Source organism: Drosophila persimilis, unplaced genomic scaffold (assembly GCF_003286085.1).
Source record: "Drosophila persimilis strain 14011-0111.01,24,50 unplaced genomic scaffold, DperRS2 tig00000002-arrow-pilon, whole genome shotgun sequence".
In the NCBI taxonomy this organism is placed as follows: domain Eukaryota; kingdom Metazoa; phylum Arthropoda; class Insecta; order Diptera; family Drosophilidae; genus Drosophila; species Drosophila persimilis.
Window position 1 is genome coordinate 12,235,811 of NW_020825289.1, and position 25,102 is coordinate 12,260,912.

The 25,102-nt window shown below is 45.9% G+C and overlaps 2 protein-coding genes across 8 annotated transcripts; one reads left to right on the forward strand and one right to left on the reverse strand.

Moving 5' to 3' along the window:
• Positions 1-1,261: 1,261 nt before the first annotated feature.
• LOC6602114 (nose resistant to fluoxetine protein 6) lies at positions 1,262-5,766 on the reverse strand. The gene is made up of 6 exons (XM_002027092.2): positions 5,609-5,766; positions 3,477-3,833; positions 2,573-3,410; positions 2,135-2,500; positions 1,522-2,065; positions 1,262-1,456 (listed from the first exon to the last, which is right to left on the reverse strand). Exons 2-6 carry the CDS (start codon positions 3,805-3,807, stop codon positions 1,325-1,327), a joined length of 2,211 nt encoding a protein of 736 aa, XP_002027128.1. The 5' UTR covers positions 3,808-3,833; positions 5,609-5,766; the 3' UTR covers positions 1,262-1,324.
• Positions 5,767-8,678: 2,912 nt separating this feature from the next.
• On the forward strand, positions 8,679-22,719 carry LOC6602112 (kinesin-like protein KIF13A). Of its 7 annotated transcripts, XM_026985827.1 has the most exons (20): positions 8,679-8,744; positions 9,516-9,754; positions 12,302-12,389; positions 12,498-12,661; positions 12,723-13,239; positions 13,307-13,883; positions 13,943-14,515; positions 14,572-14,886; positions 15,004-15,045; positions 15,190-16,852; positions 16,913-17,058; positions 17,468-17,497; positions 17,889-17,991; positions 18,061-18,165; positions 19,091-19,111; positions 19,764-19,826; positions 19,917-20,327; positions 20,394-21,011; positions 21,069-21,383; positions 21,456-22,719. In XM_026985827.1, the coding sequence occupies exons 2-20, from the start codon at positions 9,700-9,702 to the stop codon at positions 21,521-21,523; spliced, it is 5,874 nt and encodes a 1,957-aa protein (XP_026841628.1). In that variant the 5' UTR covers positions 8,679-8,744; positions 9,516-9,699; the 3' UTR covers positions 21,524-22,719. The 7 variants fall into 7 exon arrangements, with proteins under 7 accessions (XP_026841628.1, XP_026841629.1, XP_026841630.1 ...); XM_026985828.1 differs by lacking the exon at positions 19,091-19,111; XM_026985829.1 differs by lacking the exon at positions 15,004-15,045.
• Positions 22,720-25,102: the final 2,383 nt, after the last annotated feature.

A 25,102-nucleotide genomic window follows, 5' to 3' on the forward strand; every position in this document is an offset into this window, starting at 1 on the left:
AAATGGAAAGTAGTTGTTGTAATAACTGGATGTTGTTGTAGTTTGTTGTTTATGGCATAAGTCCGCCATTTCTTGTCCGGTCGGGAAGTGCGACGGCTTCCTCCGTTCGGAATAGCTTCCTTTATCTTATTCATTCCATATCAAGCACCAAAGAGTCAAGGACCAAGGAGTCAAGGACCAAAGATCAAGGGTTTTTTTTTCCAGACATATATCTAGTTTTCTCCCTTATTTGTGGCCCTTTCGTGGCTAACCGTGGCCCGACGCCTTCCTGTGATTGAAAAAATGTCCCTGATTTGATGGAATCCTTATCAAGGATCAAGGACATTTTTCTCAATTAAAAGTATTTAGTTTTATCCACAATTTGTAATCGGGATAGTTTCCCCGATATAGGATACAGCAAGGATTATTTTTCAATAGTTTTATTTATAGTACAAATAAATAAACAAGTGGAAAACAATTATATCTACTATCTAAGTATATTGACGCGTATTTCCTTAAACCTAACAGCAACGATATCTATCTAGAATCTAGTAGCCATAGTCAAAGTCCTTTTTGTCGATGGCCAGGTCGAAGGATGACGATGGCTCGTTAGGTTCCGATCTTGGAAGGGATGAGCCGTGCGCCTCTGTCCTGCTGTGATATGATTCTGTCTAGCTGGGATAGGACTCCATCTGTTTCGAATAGTCCTCGACAATGATTGGATATGACTCCGTCTGGCGGGGGGAAACCGGATACGACTCGGATGCAATTCCGCCGACGATCTCTGGTCCTTGCTGCTGCGGACGGGTCGACTCCGCGACACAGCACCGGCATCATGGCTATATCTCGCAGCAGGACAACCAGTAGCTGCTACATTCCAGCAACGCACATCCCTTGGACCCCCCAGAGGACAGGAGGTCCGGCTTGGCATCGAAAGAATCGAGCCAAAATATTGAATATTGCATGCATTTCGTATTTTAAGATAGAAGGATACGTAATCTTGGACGATTAGAATTTCCTCGTCCTCGAGCATGGCAAATTTCTTTGGCTGTTTTTGCCTGTTGTTCACACCTTTCGATAGCTCAGCGGTGGTTCGATCAAACCCAAGTTTTTTACGCTAGGATAGGGCGTTAGGCAGAATATAGCGATATATATCCGGCTGAAAAATGTATGTACGGAGATATGTCGCTATGCCGTCTGTCCACCCTGTGCCAGTAATCTTGTGTCCAGCACGACAGGATTTCTAGGATCTGCCGCCACAGTAAAACATTGTTTAAAGCAGTTTGCGTATGAACTAGGATCTCTTATTAATTAATGACTTAGAAGAATAACAGATAATCACAGTTTATGCGCTTTTTGGCTTGCTGCTGGACCTCAGCAACAAGCTCGACAGATTGCTGTAGGGCACCTCAAACGCCAGGGAGAAAACGATGGAGACCAGGTACACAATCAGAGTGAAGCCGCAGGAGACCACGGACTGAAAGGAAGTAGGAACTTGGTTAAGAAAGGCTAAACTGAAACCAACGAGCGATTATAACCCACCAGCATGAAGGGGTCCGCGTCTGTGCTGGAACTGGTCAAACTATAGAAGAGGCTAATCACTAGTGGATTCATCAGGTAAATGGCATACGAGAGTCGATTCAGGTGCTGGAAGCACTTGGCCTCAAGCATGCGCGACCACCACACCCCAGTGGCCGTCGCACTGCCCAGAATCATCCAGCACACCGACAGGGAGAAGATCCCTCGTCCCAGCACGAAAAGCGTGGTGGTCAGCAGACGTCCCACATCCCGCCGGACAGTCGCGTAAATGCTAGATATGAATACACTTAAGGCGAAGTGCCAGAGCCAGCGCGTCTGCTGCTCACTCAGCTCCACCTGCAGGCGCCGCTCCAGCAGACACCAGGCTGCGATGGCCCCAATAATGTACGGAAGGACGCGCACAAAGGGACTCGTATAGATCTGGGTACCGGTGGCGTAGGTGGCGTCGAATGAGAACTCTAACTTGTAGCTCATGCAAATGCCATAGGACCAGGTGATGGTGGCCAGGAGTCCAGTGATCGTCAACAGCTTGGCAACTTTCGGATGTCTGTTGGCAATAGGAGTGTAAAGGATACATATGTCACGATACTATGATGACAAGCCTCCCCGATCTCACCTGGCATAGACAAAGAGAATGACATTCGCCACTAGGAAAAACTGCATGTCGCAGGCCAAGCTCCAGCTCCAGTTGACGCAGAGATCGCGGTGATCGAAGAGGTTCTGGATGAAGAGCAGGTTCCTCCACCAGTGCTGCGTGCAGAGCTCATCGTACCGCTCGTTGATGTGGTAGAGGGAGACGTCTCCGATGTAGGCAAAGGCCAGGTCAACGCTGCCCATGAGAATGAGGTAGAGGGGGCCCAGCCTCAGGTATCGGTGGAACAGCAGTTTGCCAAAGAGCTTGGCATTGCCCCATAGGCCATTGCGACGCACTGACTCCATTTGCTTGGCATTCCGCATGAAATTGTAGGTCTGCAGGAAGCCACTGAAGCCACAGATCGTATGGATCCAGAATTAGGCAGGAAGTTACATATGTGAAAACTGGGGGGAGACTTACCTGATGGTGAAAAAAACATCCACCAGGAGGGGGGCCGAGGAGACGTACTGGAAGAAGGCCTTCTCAGCGTACGATAGGAGCACCACCTTGTTGTGGACGGTGAAGTACATGTACCAAACCACGTGGAAGATCAGTATCCCGATGGCGCACGCCGAACGCAGTCCATTCATGATGGGAATCTCTCCGGAGCTGTTCTCCCTGGTGGCAAAGATCTTCCTCCAGTTAGTGGGCACATCGTAGCACGATACGAAACTCTGCAGGGGCTGCCACTTCAACATTGTGTCCAGAGTCTGCCACAGCTCTGACTCTACTGGCGCCAGTCCGGGACTGGGCTCATCCCCACGCTTGGCTACGCGCAGCTGCTGGGCACAAAGCGTCAGAGCTCCAGTGACCAGAAGCGAAGCCACCATCAGCTTGAAGGACGTTCGCTGGAAGAACCTTTCGCTCAGCTTCAGATCCTTCATATATAGTACTTCTGGTCGCATGTCGAAGATGTCGTTCTTGATGAAGCTACCATCCGTCACGTATTCCCTGGCCAGCTGCTTCACCTCCTCCGATTCGCACGCCTTTGGCAGGCAGAGCCCGATGTGAAGGATCTGTTCCGACATCAGCTTGATCTCCACCTGCCAGGGCGAGCTGTGCCGCAGGTAGATCATCCGGTAGTCCATGTCGAAGGGGGCGCTCTGGGTCAGAATGCTGTAGTGCATCACCCGCTCGTAGTTTCTCGACAGCGTGATACCCACCGGACGCTGAACCCCTTCGCAGGCTGCCCGGCTTCCTAGCCAGTAATTCTGGCCAAACACGAAGCCCGACGGCTTGGTCCCGGAGGCGTCGAGCACTGGTAGTATGGTAGAGAATGGTGTTAGCGTTGTCTCGAGACTTGGCACGAATCGACCCAACTCACCTTTCATGGCCCACGGCTGTTGGCTGAGGATGCCCCGCTGTACTTGCTGCAGCTGGGTGTGGCACACTCCATTCACATTGCTCTCGTTGGCGGCTTTGGCCAGGCCAAAGATGATAGAGCTGCGAATCAGATGCGTCTCGTGATCTCTATCTAACTGGGAGCTTCTTCGGGGCGGAGGCAGAGTCGGATGAGGGGAAGGGGCTTGGGTGGCATTGAGTTTTCCATAACTATAGCGGTAATGACTTGGTGTGGACTCGTTTACGGCAGCATCAGCCGCGAGTGCTCCAAAGATCCAAACTATGATGACGGCCGCTTTCCAATCTCTCCCCATGCCGATCGTCCGCTAACGAGCGGGAGCTGGAAGATTGCAGAAGTTGTTTACCCATAAACACGACGAGTGAGAGTACTTGTGCTGTCAAGTACACGTAGTGAAACACGCGACAATAGCGGCCCTTTAGGAATCGTTTAGTGGAGTGGCGGCACAAACATTGACGAAAACCATTTCTCGGTGTGCACAACCTACCGTAACAGATTCGATGCATTTTGAAGCTGAGTTCGGAGCTCCAGTGTACGGGGAAATACACGGGGAGGCATCCATCTATTGCCTAACATTTGCTGACGCTGATCTCAAGACCTCGCAAGCCGCGGGACGGACATGGCCCGGGGAACGAACAGATGCAGAACATGTGTTATTCCATCAGACCGACTCGAATATCAATTGCAGAGCATGGATGTGCTGTGAGTGATGGAAGTGACACGGCGCTGGACAAGGTGGAGTTCAATTCAAACATCAATTAGCTACATCCGAGGCTGGAGTGCGTCTCAATGCCAGCCCGGGACGTAGGCCACATTGCGGCGGATTAGTTTTATATTCAAGCGAAAAATCTCACCAAAAATACGTACTCGTACAGATAATGGACGGTCGTCACTTGAAGGTTTATGGGCCGCCAAAAGCAAAAACCCCTTCGATCTTGTCACTGGCTGCTTATTCATTAGACCTCAAGTATTGATTGTATGGGAAGCTCAAAGAGCAAGAGATCTAACTGTGAAATATTATTGATACTTAATTATTTCTCCATTGTGCAAAGATCACCGACTAGAGAGGGTTATATTCGGGATGGACTACCATTAACCTAGTCCATCGATCGATTGAAGGTTTATGGGCTGCCAAAAGCAAAAACCCCTTCGATCTTGGAACTGGCTGCTTATTCATTAGACCTCAAGTATTGATTGTATGGAAAGCTCAAAGAGCAAGAGATCTAACTGTTAAATATTACTGATATTTTATTATTTCTCCATTGTGCAAAGATCAACGACTAGAGAGACCCTAGTCCATTGGTCGATTAGTCACTCCTTGGCTCGCCCCAACCCAGCGCCGGGAATGTGCGACAGAATTGAATTGCTCACGTTGGGATTCCAGCCAAATTTGTGTTTGTCTCAAATACTTATCCCATTCAGGCAGTATTTGCTTAGGTCTCGCATGCTGATCGACAGCCAGAGCCTCAGCTTTAGCTCCCTGAGGCTCTTTGCTAATTTAATGCATGCGTGGACAAAAATCGAATAATTTTCGAATATTTTCAGTACTGTTGAAGAAGATCCATCCAATCCATCCCATCTAAGACGTGTAGTAAGCCGAGCGGCAAGCGAGTTGGCATTTTATTGTATGGCAGTTAATGGGTTTCCGATTTAATAAAACCGTTTCAAGGGTAAATCTGCGCTTGGATTCGCATCTCTTTTTTTTTGGCTATGCAAATGAACCTTCACCTTAACTTTGGCAGCCAGCGAGTCGGATCCCGATCGAAAGCTATTCGCCCAGTTTTTGTCCACACTTTGGACAAACGATGGTTTTGTAACTAATATTAGTGGCTTTTTTGCAACTGACTCCGGTTTTGGCATGTTTGCTGGCTCGACTTTGTATGGAAATGGTTTGTTTTGTTATTAATGAAAATGGCATAAGCAAGTTTACTGATTTATTGTTTTTGCTCCTTATTTCTGCTACTCGTATGTGGGTCATGTATCAATTTGGCACAGGTTGAAATTAGTTTTTATGGGTCGTCACTCGAGTTGATCTTAAAGCAAATCCGAATTCGTTTGAACCACTTCTATGGGTATGAACACTTAAATTGACCTACTTTCCGAGTTGAAGAAAACAAATATCCAATCAATACAGAATTATCCTTGAATTATTGCTTTTATTCGACTTGTTTTGTTCGGTTTTATCTGCAGATCTCCACTTGTCGGAATAGAAACCAAAACAAAACTCCTGCACGTATTTCAAATTTCCGTTTATTTTTTTTGAAGTTGGCTCGCGCCGGTTTGCGTCTGTCCGCGAAACTGTGGCGCCCTTCGCTGCGGCTCCAACCTTTATAAACTCCGTGAGCGCTGGAAACACGTGAACAGGTAGCAATCTCGGCATCGGCATCGGCAGCAGCAGCATCAGCGGCAGTGCCAGCGCCAGGGGCAGCAGATTGACAACCTGAAACAACAACAGCAACAAGTCCAGTCCATCGATGAAAGCGAAATTGTCGTTCAGCTGTTTTGTTGTTGTTTTGTGTTTATTTGGGGCTTTGGGGGAATCTGGCTGACGGCGTGCAGTCGGTATTGCGTCTGCGTCACGGGCAGAGCTTGGAACAGCTCTCATCGGCATTTCTGGTTTTTCATTGAGTCGATTGAAGCGTTCATTGACACTTTGCTTCGATAAGGGGGCGTGAATCCTCATTGCAGGGTTAGTCTGGTTAATAATAGCTGGAAGGAGTAATACAAAATCGGAGGTAGTACTTTAATTGCAGCTTCTACAGAAATAACACACAGAATAAACTGAACATAAAGGAACAACGTCGAATAGAAAGTGCTACTATATTATATGCAGGGTCAACAGGAATTACACATGTATGTATATGGAGATACGAAAAATTAAATTGAGCTGGAATTGGAAGCTGGATTTGTAAACTGTTTTCTTTTGATAAAAACATTTCCACAAAAAAAGCAAGACCATTTGGTTACCATGGCCCCTATATATGATATAGTGATCTTTTGAGTTATTCAAAAGATATATGTATGTATATAGTTACACAAATGCACATTGGGTTGATTGTATTCATAGATTTTAAACCGATTTCGACAAATCTGCAAATTCATGAAATAACTGATTAGAAACAGGCTGGGTATATTCGACATGGAGTCCTGAAATGTATGTAAATTCTACCACGTCCGCTCTGCAATTTGAAGTAATGAATGAATCCTTAATGAATCCTTATTTAGTTAACGCCCTCAATTAAACGAGATATAAATATGAGTAGCTGGGAAGCTGAGTGGCGGTGGTTGCGCCATGGTTACATTGGCGACAATTTGATCTCCAAATTAAATATAAAAAGCTAGAAATATATACGCGCTGAACGTAAAATATTTGATTCTATAAAGAAACAGAAAAGTTTGAATTTTTGTTGCCGATATTTCGCGCCTACAAGAATATATGTGTTAGAGATGTGTACATAATATATTGAAATATGTTCCGTCAGGGCAAAAAATACCGACCAATATCATATCGATGTTTTGGTTGCTTAACATCCCATCTCTATTGTCAGGGCTACCACTTACGGTAAATTATATTTTCTATTTATTTTGATGTAAAAATTGAGTTAAAGTTGAGTTGGATATATACGGTAAATCGGTATTTCATCAAACCACTAACTTCAATTTTTAAAGGTAGCATAGCTTATCAATAGTGGTATTTTTTCGGGATTTTTTTAGGTCAAAATTGAACCGACGGTATATTTACGGTATATCGGTATATAATGGTATATTATGTCAATTTCATCAATCTATTAAGTACCATTTTCAAAGTTATATAGAAATCCAATAAATGCAAGTATTTCGAATAGACCAATAATGTATAGAATTGATTCATCAATCGTATAAAATTGAGTGGGCATGGCTAAATGTTCCATATAGATAGTATTATTCAACGGAACAAAGAATATGAGGAATTTGAATTCGCCGCAGTTCGCTTTAAAACAATGAGTCCCATTCCATACACAATGCTGCGGCAACATTTACTTGAAAACCGTTTTTTGGTCAAAATAAAATACTTACAAGCAATTTAAAGAAGCAATCTTGTAAAAAATGTATTTATCTATGGGATAAAGCTAAGTGGGCAAATCTATATAGCGATTCCCCGCAGTTTCGCTTTTGCAACAATGAGTCTCATTCCATACACAAATGTTGCTAATTTACCAGCAACACTGCCACTGTTTTTTTGTTGAATTATTTTGCTTAAACCTTGTTTTAGTCAAAATACAATATAAGCAAGGACTAAAAACTGGCCAGTTAAGTAGAAAATTGATTCATTAATCGTATAAAATTATGTGGGCATAGATAAAGGCCCGGTTGACAACATTTAAATCCTTGTCGCTCACATTCAAAAAAGTTCGATTTGGCGCGCACCACTCGGTATATTTTTCAAATGAGACCGTATATTTTGGTGCTGTTCTGAGGGTTATACTGTAAAAACTGATTTTCGCCGCGCTCCTAAATGGTATTTTTGTCATCTATTAATTTCATTTTCAATGTTATATAGAAATCCAATAAATGCAAGTATTTCGAATAGGCCAATCACGTATAGAATTGATTCATCAATCGTACAAAATTGAGTGGGCATGGCTAAATGTTCCATATAGATAGTATTATTCAACGGAATATCAAAAACGAGGAATATGTAAAATAGAACTTGAATTCGTCAGTATATTAACGGTATATTTTTTAAATGAGACGGTATGTTTCGGTATATTTCTGACGGTCGGACGGTATATTTTATCGATAAGTCTGCTGGTCACACTGGCAGGTCATTGTAAAATTTTGCCCAAAAAACGATAATCGTTTAAACCTTGTTTTAGTCAAAATCCAAAAAAAGCAAGCATTAAAAACTAGCCAATCTTGAATAAAATTTATTCATTAATAGGCTGAAATCATTTGGGCACGTCTAAACGTGCTATATAGCTGAGAATATGCCACGGAAGATGAAAAACAAGGAATATGTAAAATAAAACTTGAATTCCTCAGTATTTTTACGGTATATTTTTTAAATGAGACGGTATGTTTCGGTATATTTCTGACGGTCGGACGATATATTTTATCGATAAGTCTGCTGGTCACACTGGCCGGTCATTGTAAAATTTTGCCCAAAAAACAAACGACGCGAAAAAAAAATGAAAACGCAATATAGAAAAACAAAATTAAAGTGAAATTAAACGCAACAACGTCGGATAACAGGTGCGGTAGCTAGTTGAACAATAGTCGAAGCGAACACAAGAAACGGCGAAGTGCTAAAGAAGTCTAGCTTCGGGAAAAAAGAGCCATAAAAATCGATTCTTCAAAGAAGTCACAGCACAGTCATACGCTGCGGGCAAGAATTTTCGCGCGGGCGGTGTACCCTGGATTGGTACCTGGCGTTACTTTTGCCTACAGCTCGCCAATTTAAAAGGGGCCTCGAAAAACTTTAGATCTAGCCACTGTGTGAGCGAGGGGAGAGAGTGGTGTGGAGGCCATCCCAACCTGTGCACTGTGTACTATGCACCTGTAATTGTGTGAGTGAGAGTGTGTGTGTTCATGTGCGAAAAGATAATTCTATTTGAGGGTACATTTATTTGTTTGCGAAACAAACGAACCTACAAATCGGACAGGACATTCGAATCATAATCTTAATTAACTAATTTTGGGCAAACATTTGAGTGTGCGTCGCGGCGCGCATATAAAGAATGTCAGCACACAACAGTGAAACGCATGTGTGTTGTGTGAATGTGTCTGTGCGCAGTAATAACAAAGCAGTGAATGACGAAAGTCAAGAATGAAAGGGAAATATGCCTCCCCCCCCAGGCACAGGCAAAGGCAAACACACACACAGTCCACCCCCCGCATGACATATATATGTATTGTTGGATGTGGGTCTGTCTGCGCGGCGCTAATTGAATAGCTCACACAATTTTGGCGCACTCCCCCCTCGCTAGTCCGCTTAGAGCCTTACAACTTCCACCTGCCTTATAGATTGCGTGCGCACGACTCCCCCGAGGACAACAAAACCATCAAAAAATATCCATAATAAAGGACACCCAACTCTGCCGTCCGTATAGTCCCCTCTGGCGTCGAACGGGGCCAAGTGAGTGGTGCATGAATCACTCCCTCGCCCGCATCAACATCCACATCCATCACCAGCTTCGAAGCCTTCACGATGTCAAGTGATAAGATCAAAGTTGCTGTAAGGGTGCGACCCTTCAATCGCCGCGGTAAGTACATTTTCCCTTGGCCATAATCCTCCATCTGTGATTAGCTCTGCGGGAGCTGCTGTACCAGTAAAGCCGTAGTAGTATCCCCACAACTCAGCTCCCTTGCAATGAACAATGCCCCATGTACTGGAACTGCAGTGCCACACAGTCAATGCTCCTCTCTTCTCTAAATCAATAATGCAAACAGGCACCAGCCAGCAGCCAGCAGCAAGGGTCGGTTTTTTTAGGCTAACAAAATTTACATGGCTCTTTGGCGTTTCCTTTGAATTTCGGTTTCGTTTTCGTTTTTCCTCCACTGCTGCGACAGCAAATTTTTCGTTTTATACCAGAGAGGCGCAGCGGACTACCTACGGCCCCGAGCCCTGGGCCCTGGCCTGTCAGCAGCCTGTGTGACTTACAGCGATTTTCGTTTCGTTTCCAGCTAATTTTGTGTGTCTCCCATTGCAGCGGTGAAGTGTTGCAAGTGCAAAAACAAGCAACGGCAACAGCAACACCAACAACAGTGTCAGTCAGCATTTCCAATGTCAACGCCGATCATTCATTTGGCTTATCCATGACTCACACGGGGCGAAAGCGGAAATGAAGGAAGAAACTGTTGGGGACGGGCAGGCACAGGCAAAGGCACAGCCACAGGCATGGCATAGGCAGAGGCAGAAGCAGACACAGTGTGGGGCAAGGTTCACTTGGATTCTCGCATGAATAGGGACTTATTGATTGGATGCCAAAAGTGCTTGAATGGTGGCAGAGTTTCCCCGCCCGTTGATAATGTTTTTATTAATTTCATGGTTAGTTTTCCTGCTCTCCGTTTCCCTGTCATGTCCCTCGCTTGTTATTCGGGTTGATTATGTGTAGTTGTGTGACTGTATGCGGGAATCGTAGTCACCAGAATGTCTGCGATAAGCAGTGCAGAAATGTTATCTCAGCTGATAAACGTGTGACTGGTGGATGTTCCACATGAAGTGTGCGGGCCCGTAATACAGCCATTAGTCAATCTTTGGCATCGTATTTGGGCCATGTCCGAAGCTGGTGACCCCTCCTGCATCAGAGGCCAGCAAAGCGTAAAACGAAAGCAAACGCAAACGCAAAGACACCAGCACACACACAATCAAAGCCAATGGCAAAGACCGATTCAAACGAGTCAAAATGAAGTCACAGCTCTGACCAGCGCAGAGTGGAGCAGAGTTACTACCAAAAAGCTTAACCTGTTTTGAACCGTGCCAATGTCTGTGAATGTGAGTGTGCAAGTGTGTGTCTGTGTGTGTGGATGTTTGGATGTTAATTTCAACATTGGATGGACAATAGCCAAACAACGGTCAACGGCAAGAGAAAAGTTTATCATCATCGAGACAACTTTAAGGTTATAAACAGAGAGACGACAGACAGACAGGCAGGCTGTTACCGAAACTCAACTGACCAGAACTACGTGTAGTCGTACAAATGAGAGACCATCAAATAATTTATGACACGCCTCCGTTACGTTCGTTACGGGGCAGAGGGTAAACGGCAAAAGGCAAACGGCAATTGCTGAGATATTCTATATGTGATACATATATGTATGGATATAGTATGATTTTATGTGCTAGAGTCGAGTCCTTTGTGGCTCTCATTTCCATGTCTTGTCACGTTCTGGGCTCAGTGTCGTTTTGTAATGTAAACCGGAACGGAAGTACCAAAGGCCAGGCCACGCCACGCCAGGACGTCTGTATGTAGATACAAATGTGTGCAGCACATGTGAGTGTGTGGGCTAGAAATGTGTCTGCCTGTCTGGGCAGGGCTTTGACGGTACGGCTATGTTTTGCTTTGTTTGTTTTGGCATTTGCTCTCTGCCATTTCGAATCGTTCTCGACTGGAAGAAGCATGCGAAGGACATGATGAGGCATCACAGTTGAAATATTTCAACAATTTATTAGCTGGAATGTACATACTTCTTTGGCTGGGGAATGTCCAGTAAAAAATCATTTCTATCCCCCATATTTTAGACTGGATTACTTCATAAAAGAGAGCTGTCAAGGGCATCCATAGTTCGTCTTAGGGAGTATCTAATCGAATCGTGGTTTTATTGTTGCTGTAGTACTTATAACGCCGAATGGTTGGGCAACTGTTTTTCTGCCTTTTTATTCGAGCTTTGTTTACAATCATTTGAAAGGTTCTGTTCTCCTCCATTGAGTTTTTGTTGTGTGTGGCATTGGACGTATTCCACACCACACTCACTTATCGCCTCCCTCTCTCTTTCTCTCTCTCTCGGGTGCCCCTTTTTGTGAATTCATTTTCGCACTTATGTACGAATCCCCCAACATGATATAAAATGTATTCGTAGAGAAATGTGTGCGCTATATACCACACATATGTGGGGTGCAGCGAAAATATAAAATGAAATTGTTTTGCCATTTTGAACTTGTTATCACCCCACGGAGAGAAGAGAGAGAATAACGGGGGTATTATCTCAATTTTACACATAATTCACAACGAATATAGTGTATTTATAGTATAGTTTGTAGTATGTATTCCGTAACGAGATTCATTGAAAGTCTTTGACTCTACTTGCAGAAATCGAATTGGGTACAAAATGTATCGTGGAAATGGAAAAACAACAGACGATATTGCAGAATCCACCACCATTGGAGAAAATCGAAAGGTAAAATATACCAACAAAACTTTATCAGGCATGCTATAATAATGTCACGATATCACAAATACAGTGTATCTATGATTAATGATCTTTTGATTCACAATCTAAAAACAGAAAACAACCAAAGACATTTGCATTCGATCACTGCTTCTACTCGTTGAACCCGGAGGATGACAACTTCGCGTCCCAGGAGACGGTGTTCGATTGCGTGGGACGTGACATACTGGACAATGCATTCCAGGGCTATAATGCGTGCATATTCGCTTATGGCCAGACAGGTAGGGCGGCCAGTGCCAGTAGTTGGCAAGAAGATGATTCATCAATTGGTTATTCTTGCAGGGTCCGGCAAGTCCTATACGATGATGGGCTCTCAGGAGAACAAGGGCATTATACCGCGCCTGTGTGATAAGCTCTTCTCGGCCATTGCCAACAAGTCAACGCCCGAGCTGATGTACAAAGTGGAGGTCTCCTACATGGAGATCTACAACGAGAAGGTCCACGATCTGCTCGACCCGAAGCCAAACAAGCAGTCGCTCAAAGTGCGCGAACACAACGTGATGGGTCCCTATGTCGATGGTTTGTCGCAGCTGGCCGTGGCATCCTACCAGGACATCGATAACCTCATGACCGAGGGCAACAAATCCCGGACGGTGGCGGCCACCAACATGAATGCCGAGTCGTCTCGCTCCCATGCCGTCTTCTCGGTGGTGCTCACCCAGATACTCACGGATCAGGCAACGGGCGTCAGCGGGGAGAAGGTTTCGCGGATGTCTCTCGTAGACTTGGCTGGCTCCGAGCGTGCCGTGAAGACGGGCGCTGTCGGCGATCGTCTCAAGGAGGGCTCCAACATAAACAAGTGGGTGAAAAGCTGTCAAGAATCTTGGTTTATACCTCAATTTGTATCATCTTTATACCTCTTGCAGATCTCTGACCACGCTGGGCCTGGTCATCTCCAAGCTGGCCGATCAGACCAATGGCAAGCGGAATGGAAACGACAAATTTGTGCCCTATCGGGACTCTGTGCTCACCTGGCTGCTGAAGGACAATCTGGGCGGCAACTCCAGGACCGTAATGGTGGCCACAATCTCACCGTCGGCAGACAACTACGAGGAGACGCTGTCCACGCTGCGCTATGCGGATCGGGCCAAGCGCATCGTCAACCACGCCGTGGTCAACGAAGATCCCAATGCCCGGATCATTCGGGAGCTGCGACACGAGGTGGAGACGCTGAGGAGCATGCTGAAGCACGCCACGGGATCGCCGGTGGGCGATGTGCAGGATAAACTGGCCGAGAGCGAGAATCTAATGAAGCAGATCTCGCAGACGTGGGAGGAGAAGTTGGTCAAGACGGAGCGCATCCAGAACGAGCGACAGCAGGCCCTGGAGAAAATGGGCATCAGTGTGCAGGCCAGCGGCATCAAGGTGGAGAAGAACAAGTACTATTTGGTCAATTTGAATGCGGATCCGTCCCTCAACGAGCTGCTGGTCTACTACCTTAAGGTAAATGGTACTCAAATGCTTTGCAGAACCGATCTAACCGATGCTTTCTTTATGCTCAGGAACGGACGCTGATTGGCGGTCGCAGCATTAGCGGACAACAGCCCGATATACAGCTCTCTGGGCTGGGCATTCAACCGGAGCATTGTGTGATCACCATTGAGGACAGCGGACTGTATATGGAGCCGGTTCAGGGAGCGCGTTGCTTCGTCAACGGATCGGCGGCCGTGGAGAAGACTCCGCTCCAGAACGGCGATCGCATCCTGTGGGGCAATCATCATTTCTTCCGCGTCAACTCTCCAAAGAGCAACAACACGAGCATGAGCGCCTCGGAGCCGCAGACGCCGGCCCAGCTGATCGACTACAACTTTGCGCGCGACGAGATTATGCAGAACGAGCTGAGCAATGACCCCATTCAGACGGCCATTGCTCGCCTGGAGCGCCAGCACGAGGAAGATAAGCAGGTGGCGCTGGAGAAGCAGCGGCAGGAGTACGAGCGCCAGTTCCAGCAACTGCGCAACATTCTCTCGCCCAGCACACCCTATGCCCCATATGCCCCCTACGATCCGCTGCGCATGGGCAAGATAACCCCGAATACTCCGACCTCCCAAATGCGTGTCGAAAAGTGGGCACAGGTAAGCCAGGCGCCTAGGCTGATGTATGACTTGGATAATCCTTGAATCTTTTTCAGGAGCGCGATGAAATGTTTCGACGTTCGCTGGGGCAGCTGAAAACGGACATCATGCGAGCCAATTCCCTGGTGCAAGAGGCCAACTTCCTGGCCGAGGAAATGGAGAAGAAGACCAAATTCTCGGTCACCCTGCAAATACCGCCGGCCAATCTGAGTCCCAACAGGCGACGGGGGGCCTTTGTTAGCGAGCCCGCGATTCTGGTGAAGCGCACAAATTCCGGCAGCCAGATATGGACGATGGAGAAGCTGGAGAACAAACTGATCGACATGCGAGAGATGTACCAGGAGCACAAGGAGCGCGTGCTCAACGGATTGGTATGTTGAATTCGCTCTACTCTCCATCCATCTCTCGCTCCGTGTGCTCTGTACTAACCATTTACCATTTATAATTGTATCGATTCACACACGCATTCAATTAACCCCTGAATACAGCCCCTTGTAGAGCAATTCTCAGACGATGAATACGATGACAAGGTAATTAAGACACGACACCCCCACACCCCTAGATCACCCCTAAACAAGAACACCACACACACACACCGTTCTAAAAACTATTTGGCAGTGAAATTGTGTGATTGCGACACGAAATCGAATTATTATTTGCTCTGCCTTTTGTAGGACGATGACAATGCCAAGCCGCAGGACCCGTTCTACGAGTCGCAGGAGAACCACAATCTCATTGGCGTGGCCAACATATTCCTGGAGGTGCTCTTCCACGACGTCAAGCTGGACTACCACACGCCCATCATCAGCCAGCAGGGAGAGGTGGCTGGACGCCTGCAGGTGGAGGTGGAGCGCATAGCCGGCCAGATGCCGCAGGACCGCATGTGCGAGTCGGTCTCGGAGTCCTCGGAGAACTCGCGCGACGAGTACGATGACCCTGTCGATCCCTCCTCCAACCAGATCACGTGTCGCGTCACCATCAAGTGCGCCACAGGCCTGCCCCTGTCCCTCTCCAACTTTGTGTTCTGCCAGTACACGTTCTGGGGCCACCAGGAGATGGTGGTGCCCGTGATCAATGCCGAGTCCACGGCCCACGATCAGAATATGGTATTCAAGTTCGAGCACACAAAGGACTTTACGGTCACCATCAATGAGGAGTTCCTCGAGCACTGCATCGAGGGAGCCCTGTCGATTGAGGTATGGGGCCATCGCAGTGCCGGATTCTCCAGGACCAAGGGCTGGGAGGTGGAGCAGCAGCAGGCCAAGGCCCGTTCCCTGGTCGACCGCTGGGCGGAGCTTTCGCGCAAAATCGAGCTCTGGGTGGAGATCCACGAGCTGAACGACAGCGGCGAGTACTCGCCCGTGGAAGTGACCAATCGCAACGAGGTTCTGACCGGTGGCATCTACCAGCTGCGCCAGGGTCAGCAGCGACGGGTCAATGTGCGCGTGAAGCCTGTCCAAAACTCGGGAACGCTGCCCATCATCTGCCAGTCGATTGTGAACGTGGCTATTGGCAGTGTGACGGTTCGCTCGCGGCTGCAGCGGCCACTCGACTCCTACCAGGAGGAAGATCTCACCGTCTTGCGTGAGAAGTGGAGCGAGGCGCTGGGACGCCGTCGCCAGTACCTGGACCAGCAGATCCAGATGCTGATCAAGAAGGAGGAGAAGAACGAGCAGGAGCGGGAGCGGGAGCTGAGCCTGGTGCATCAGTGGGTCTCCCTGACGGAGGAACGCAACGCAGTGCTGGTGCCGGCGCCCGGTTCGGGCATACCGGGAGCCCCTGCTTCCTGGGAGCCGCCATCTGGCATGGAGCCGCATGTGCCCGTGCTCTTCTTAAACCTCAACGGCGACGACCTGTCCGCCCAGAACACCAACGACGAGCTCTCCATTGCGGGCATCAATTCCATACTCTCCAAGGAGCACGGCCACAAATTCTACACGCTGCAGATCCTGCAGCATCTGGACAAGGACGTGTGCTGTGTGGCCAGCTGGGACTCGTCCATGCACGACAGCCAGGCCCTCAACCGCGTCACTGAGGCCAACGAACGTGTCTATCTCATTCTGCGCACCACAGTGCGTCTCTCGCATCCTGCCCCCATGGATCTGGTGCTGCGGAAGCGCCTCAGCATCAACATCAAGAAAGGACAGACGCTGACGGATCGCCTCAAGAAGTTCCGACTTGTGCGGGGCGAGAACGCCATTTGGCAGAGTGGCGTTACCTACGAGGTGGTCTCCAACATTCCGAAGGCCTCCGAAGAGCTCGAGGATCGCGAGTCGCTCGCCCAGCTAGCTGCCAGCGGGGACGATTGCTCGGCCAGCGATGGCGAGACCTACATAGGTGAGACCAATCAATTATACCTAGTCAGCATAACCAGCCCTCTATCCTCCAATTTTGCAGAGAAATACACGCGGGGCGTCTCGGCAGTGGAGAGCATTTTGACCCTGGACCGGCTGCGGCAGAATGTGGCTGTCAAGGAACTGGAGACGGCTCATGGCCAGCCGCTGTCCATGCGCAAGACCGTCAGTGTGCCGAACTTCTCGCAGGTAAGGCCATGTCCGCATTCCGCCCATCATTCTATTCAGCTTCTGCTGCTGCTGCGCTGTTTCATCATGTCGTCGCTGCCGTTGCTGCCGCCTTACGCTTCCACTTCCACTTACACTCACTCACTCACTTGCCACACTCGCCACGTGCTAAATTAACCAAAAACATTTGACTAAAACGCAAATTCTTTCTCTTTTCACATTCTTCTATGCGCTTTCACCAAAACTAACCCAAAAAAACCAAAAATAATTATGATTAACCACCAAATACCAAATACCAAATTCAAATTCGGCGCGCACTTTTTTCTGATATCTGTGTGTATGTGCGTGCGTGTGTATTGGTACTATCTCTGCCTTTATGTCTGTGATGTGTATGTGTGCTATGCCCAAACGCTTCCCACTGCGCACATAGGCGGTCAAAGACACCACCAATACCGGGAGTGTAAGTAACTTGTATCCACTTTTTCCACTTCACCTCTTCCTCTATCCTGTGTGCCATCATCCTGAGCACCCACTACCGTAAATGTGCTTTTTGTAGACGTTGTCTTCTTCTGTTCTTCTGTTACGTTCCTCTTTCACCTCTTGAATCTTTCAACTGGGTTCCAAAACTCTCTCTCTCTCTTTGCGCTCTTCAGTTTGCCATTTTTGTAAAGTTTGTCGTCATTTTTGATTTTGATTTTTATTTTCATTTTCATTTTGGTTTCTTTTTTGTTTTTAATTAATTTGTTTCATCATACTGAATAACAATTGTTGTAAAAAAAAAAACAAAACAAAAAAAAAACGTTTGCATATGAAATTTATGATGCAAGAAACTCATGAATAAACTCACGCAGATCATGCGCTTCGATGCGTCGATGGAGTCGCTGCTGAATGTGGGACGATCCGAGTCCTTTGCCGATCTCAACAACAGTGCCCTGGGCAATAAGTTTACGCCAGGTGAGCCCAAGCATAGCATTCATGCACTCTTTAGGTCATTGGAAACTAACCCAACTCTCTCGATTGCAGTTCACAGCGGAGGGGGAGGATCCGGCAACGGAGTCATACGCAACCGGCACAGCTTCGGCGGCAAGGGCAGCAGCGAGGATTCGCCTGGAAAAGCCTTCGGCATTGGTGGGTATTGTCTGCAAGAAATTGATTTGTCTGAATCCACCTACTACCACACCATAATGACACCTTTTGAACAATCTTTCGAAAAACAATGTTTACGTACTTTAAACCATATAATCGAATTTTATATCCACTATATATCCACTTAATATGTACTGCATATTCAATAAGTAATAAGTAAAATGTGCATATGCTTATGCGAAACGCAGCGTGCGACCTAGTTGCAGGCGTGCTCTAGAGCAAGGGATTTATCTTTGTTTGAACTTCGATTGTACTACCTATCGACTACCTATATAATCCGTAATTTTGGAAAATCCTAGTTCTCCTTCTCCGTATATACAAACTGTTAACTGTTACGTTACTTGTAGTAGTACTTGACTTGAACTAGTATTTAGTAAAAATCAAATCATACTATCCCACTGGCAACAAGATAAATCCTTTACCGAATGATTCTGTGCTCCCCCGCACACGCATCGAACCGGTTTTTGTTATGCCTGCTTATGCTTTCCTGCCTCCTGCCAAAGAGCAACTTCTTAATTCTGCGAATTCTCGCATTGCATTGCTTTGTCACAACTTCTGAATCGTAATTTGTTTGCTTTTTGCTTCGATGCAACACCTGCAGCAGCAATAGCAACATTAATAGCAACAGATCAACAGCAATAGCATCAACTCGATCTGAAGAGTCGAGCAATTCTTATTATTGACGCACCCGACTGTTCTTTCTGTTCTTTCCTGCCACATTTCATTGCTTATCATATAAATTGACATGCATACGACGAGTACACGAGCCCAAAGCCATCCATCCAGAATCCAGTCCACATTGCTTCTCCTCTCTTCTCGTATTTATCGTATGGTTTCTCACTTTGTCAAATTCTTTTCTGTGTCTCCAATCTATATCGTAATATAAATGAAATTCCACGGCCAACAGGCTCTATATCTCTGCTGTCAGGTAAAGGCCGTACTTATGCCCAAATCAAATCCAAAGTGTATTCTTGACTGATGTTCATTGTTAGATTGTTAGTTGAGTTGAGTTTGAGTTTAAGTTTCAGTTTCAGTTTGTCTGTCTTCACGCCCATCCACACAGACACAGACATTGCCACGGAAACACCTACCACCTCATACCCATCCATGGACATAAGCCTATTATTTCAGTCCAAGAGGGGAGGTTGGGAGTCCCAGTCCATATTTAGTCCATGTTTAAATGTAGTTTTGTGTTAGTGTTCGCTTGCTGGTAACTCCTTCTTTCAATCATACTCTCTCTCTCCCATTCAATCACTCGTGCCTTTGTCGTCACCACCAGTTGTACATGCATCAATCACTTGGTCATTCCATTCCAGCCAACCCACGCAATCTGGCGCTCACAGCACACTGCCACTCAGCAGCCACGCACACCGCACGAGATTTGAGCACGAACCGCGTATCTGTAGCAATTTACACTCTTATCCTAGATCCTAGAGCAATCATTATCTTTGTTAGTGTTCCTCGAGGTGCGAGCTAGTCGCAGCTCGGGCTAGAGTGATCAGTCATCGAAGTCTGTATATTGCATTGTAACTAAACATTAAACATACCCATTATCTTCCCCGCCCCAATGTGGAATGCAGCGCGTCCAACGTTTTTGAATCTCAATTTGAACTTGAACACATTGAGAATTGCGCCAACGAAACGTATGTGGTTTGTCTAGCTCTAGCTCTAGCACTGTTCTCGCAGAGAATCGTAGAGATTGCTAATCTATCTTGAATGTCTTGTGTCCACAGCATCGCCGGCCACTAGCAAGCTGCTGGGCATGCGCATGACCACGCTGCATGAGGAGCCCCTGGGTGGACATCGATCGCTCGACGAGGAGCCCGAGGACAGCTACAGCGACTCGGAATATGCCGCAGAGTATGAGCAGGAGCGCCAGCAGAACAGGAGCCTGGCCACGCGGTCACGCCTCACGGCGTCCAAGACCATGGACTCGTTCATGGATGTCAGCAGCCACTCGAGCAACAACTACTTGAGCTACACGTCGAGCGCCAATGCGAATATGAAGCACTTGACAGGCCTGGCCACGCTCAGCATGAGCTCGTCCACCAGCAGTGGCTATGGCTCCCAGGCCGTTTCCTGTAATAATCTGAGCAACGAGGACATAACTTCCATGCGTTCCATGAGCATTGACGAGACTCCAGGTAAATCCAGATGGCAAACAAATCTGAATAACAACAATCGTCTAACCTTTTCCTACTATCGTACAGATTTGGATCGCGTCAATTCCAATTCGCCACCAAACCGTCAGGCTCGAGTCAACCCCTTCCTCAAGGACATGCCTAAAGCCAAAACACAAGAGAAAGTCGAGCCCCAAGCTAAGACGCTGCAGGAGGCGTTCACACACCCCCTGGAGCAGCCAGAGTCGAAGGAAGTTGGCCAAAGTGATGATGAGTGCGAGCAGGTGCCCAAAAATAAAATAAACAACAACAACAACAACGATAGCATTGTCAAGGAGGAGCCACAGCATGCGCCCGATAAAGAACTTCAGGAGGTAGTGGAAGATGAGTCAGAGCAGAGACAGGAACTTTCCACAGACAATCAGAACGGCAATCAATCGCTGGACGAGGCCACACACAACATTTCAGAGCAGAACCTTGAGGGCGATGGCATCGTCAGAGAAGAACTGCCGGCTGGCAAAGTGATGCGGCGCAAAAAGTCCAATACGCAGCCACCGAACAACATTGGAAATAGCAACAATAACAATAACAACAGCAACAGCACGAGCCAAACGGCACGCATCAACCAGCGTGCCTCGGTGGCCAAAATGGAAGGCCTGGCAGCGCACATGGACCCCAGCATTATGTCCAGCAGCACAGAAGTCGAGGGTAAGCATTCGAATTCAATCGCTAACTCGACTATTCACGTGGCACGTACTTTTGCAGACGATGGCAAGGATGTGGTGCATCTGACGCTGCCCGATTGGATTGTGGTGGGTGAGTCGGTGCTGATCCGCCCGTCCAACGCCAGCGGCGTCATACGGTATGTGGGCACGACACACTTTCAGGCTGGAGCCTGGGTTGGCGTGGAACTGGACACGCCTACAGGCAAAAACGATGGCACCATGGAGGGCATACAGTATTTCCAGTGCAAGCCAAAGTACGGCAAGTTTGTGCGACCTGACAAGCTGCAGCTGGACAAGCGCGGCAAGGCGATGAGAGCCTACAAAGCCGCCGAGAAGAGCAACAGCATCAGCAAAGGTGAGTCGTGGATAACATTGGATTGAGGCAGTTTTTAATTTATGGTTTTTGGTTCGCCTTCGCCCCGTTTAGAAATGAGTAGCTCGATGACACGCTCCAAGAGCCGCGGCGACTCGCTAAATGTGTCGGCGCGCAAATGATCGTACCCAAAGTGTTCGCATCAGCTGCAGCGTTGGCCTAATTGCAGACAATCGACTCTGGTCACAGGCGCTCTCAGCCAGCCAACGACCTGCCACAGATTGCGTGCAACCAGCAGCGCTGCAGATGCGAACAGTCATGGCAAAAAGTGCTATGCCAATCGACGCTCGACGGCCTTCTAAGGCTGCCAACCAACAATGACAAACGATGACGGATAATGCCGATTACGGAGATGATGACAAGGTCGTCCAGCAACGAACAATGCGGAGCATAATCCACATGCCAACCCTTTACTAGCTTACTTAACTATTCTCTCACCACGCCGCAAATGAAATGCCGTACACTTAACCCCCGCGCTTCTCTAAGTAGTTTAAGGCGGTGTCTACAGCAGAACAGAACTAAATACTAATCTAGCTAAACTAAACTAAGCCAGGCAGGGCGTTCGCGTTTGCGTTCGCATTCGCATTCGCGTTCGAGTAGTTGCAATACCACGAGCACTTGGGCACGAGCAAAATCTAAATGTGTAACGTATTTTTCGAGTAATGTATGTGTAAATTGTGTAATATCTTCAGATTCCACTGTTTTGTTTGTCGTTTTGGGTTCTGTGTTCGTGTAGTAAATTTATGTCGTTTATTGCTCGTCTCGTCGATTTTTCGATGGAGCGCGTTTGATTATGATTATTATTGATTGATACTATACATATTTTTGTAATGGTCCTTTGCCTTTAGTTTAGTTCAATTGTTTTTATGTCGATGTGACTTGGTTTATGATGAGCTTATATTTTTAATTGTTATTGACTTTATATATATGTATATCAAATTTATGAGATCATTTGTATATATTTATAACTTTAAGATCATGCAATATTTTCTTGTATACACGTATATTCTACTTCCTTTCCTATTTCCCAAGCTCACATTCTGTTAAGCGCATTTATATACAGAACAGACTACCGGATTACAATGTTAGTAATAATTAAAGCGACATATTCTATAATGCTGCGTCGCTGATATCGCGAGGCATCGTAAGATGGATCCCATCTTTGATCTTAGTCGCCGATTAAGAAGCTTCGCACTGACGTAGTAAATACATGTGTAAATTGTATTATTTTGATGTGATGTATTTATAATTTCCTCTTTATATACATATACATATACATATATATGAATAAAATTGATTTTATCATATATGTACCTTATAATTTTATGATTTTTCTTACGTTCTTACGTTCTTACCTTATCCCGGTATGTGCAATATCCTAGGAGTTAGGAACTTTTCGTTGTACATATGTACGTACATATTTATCAATGTTGAAGGTTGTGCGACTATGTTTGTGAAGCGTTATTAAGTAACATTAACTGAACACCGAACACTGCGAACGAAGCTTGTGTTTGTCCAAGAAAGCAAGATGAAGTGAAGCAATAATTGCATTGAATATTCAATTTTATGTTAAGATAATCTATGTATGTAATACTTGTTCGTACAGACGAAGGATCAGTGAGTCGGAGGTGGGCCGGAGGTGGGCCGGTCTCCCATTGGCAGAGCATGGAAGAGTAGAAATTAAACCGGAAACGGCTAACCGCAGTAAACCGTAAACGTATCCATCCATCCATCCAACCAACCAACATCCAAGACACTCCAAACTGAGTCTGAGATAAATTGCAATTTAAAACACAATAACAAGCGATTTACACTTAGAAACCAAAGCGAAAGCAAAACCAAAACCGAAACCAAAACCAAACTGATACTAAAATCCAACAGGAATGCAGAGATGCTTGAGATCAAACGTTGAAACATCCAACTGGAAGAACTACAGCCATTCATCCAGTAGTAAAAACATATACATAAGTATATACACATATACATATACTATATAAATGCATGCATATACATTAGGTATATATTTTCGAAACTGTGTTTTCTACTTGCGTATAGATGAGAGAATCAACTACACTACCAAAAAAATATACTTGAAAATACGTCCAAAATTAAAAATTCAAGAGAAGAGCAAGATACAACTCCAATATATGTATACTTACAATTACATGGATATTCATGAATACAAATATATACATACTATGATAAATATTTACCAATGATAATCCTAACGTACGAACTAAACTAAATCTTTGGCCAGCCAAAGTTGAGAGGCTCCTTGAGAAAGGGGTCTCGTCTCGTCTCGTCTCGTTTCGTCTAGTTTCGTCCGCTCCCAGACTACAGCCACTGAAGGGGCGAATGGGTGTATGTGTGTGCGATTCGTAGACGCCGCAGTTTTATTCTGTTGAACACTCTCCATATGGTTTAATTGTTGCACCCAGCCACGTGCCACATGAGTGTATGTACAATATGTACATAGTGGGGCATTAATACTGACAAAATCAATGAAAATTAATGCATTTAATAAGCGTAATTAATATTCAACTAGAGCTTGATTGAGTTAAATCCTTAAAACCTTAAAAGGATAGTAAATCGAAATCAGTAAATTAGCAGCACGCACACTCGGCTTTAGGTGTAAAATATATCGAGATAGTTCAATAGTATAGAGTGCCATGCGCTTGCTTGATTATAATTATCATATAGAAAAGTAATACGTAGCCTTAGGGTAGCCGGAACGGACCGGAGTGGAGTCCCAGAGATCGATTGGCAATACTGACAAATTGAATCGTACCTTGAAGTTATTAAAGAACTAATCATATTTTTGTGCAATCCAGTGCTGCTCTCTCGCAATCGGCCCCCCAATAGTTGAGCCAAATTGATTTGCAGTTGCATAGCAGAACAGAATGTTAGACACACACATATTATATGGGAAATAGCATATACTAGGATGGGGAACGAAGTCATACGATATACATAGCCTTCGAAACATGTTACAGATAGATACTCGTAAGTTTGCGCACTCTTAGAGCTTTTAGCACGGTCAACGAAAAAACGTTATTATGAATCAATTGTAGCTCGATACCAGCAGCACGCGAATCCATCAACCGTTAAATAAATTAACCAAGAGTTGAACAAAAACATTAATTACCAAAAAAAAAGAGTACATGCATATATGCTAACAATTGCTTTAATCATACTAAAAAGGCAGACAAAACAGGGCTAAAACCCACTTTTTGATGATGATGATGATGCATTTGTTTCTTTTGTTTTGTGTGTCAGGATGGATAATTATAACCGACATTAAGTTCATACACTCCACATGTAGTTTTAACAGTGCGGCTACTACAAAAAGTACACAAAACAAAACAAAATAGTACACAATAATGCGATCAAATTTCTGAAATTACAATTGTTTGACTCCAATTTAAGTATTTTAAATTCAACACGTCAGAAAAAGATGCAAAAAATAAAACACACACGGTAATCAGCAAATTTGAACAATTTCAGCAAAAACCAAAAAAGAGAATATGAATATGTACTTATATCTACTTATAAATACAAATATACAAACATGCAATGAATATATTGGAATCGAGTTGACTTTATTTCTGTACGCTGTCACAGCTGTTTCGTTCCCATCTTGTTGATGTTTGTGAAATACATCGGCGGGGTAGGGTAGCCTTGAACTCGGCCTCTGGTGCTAG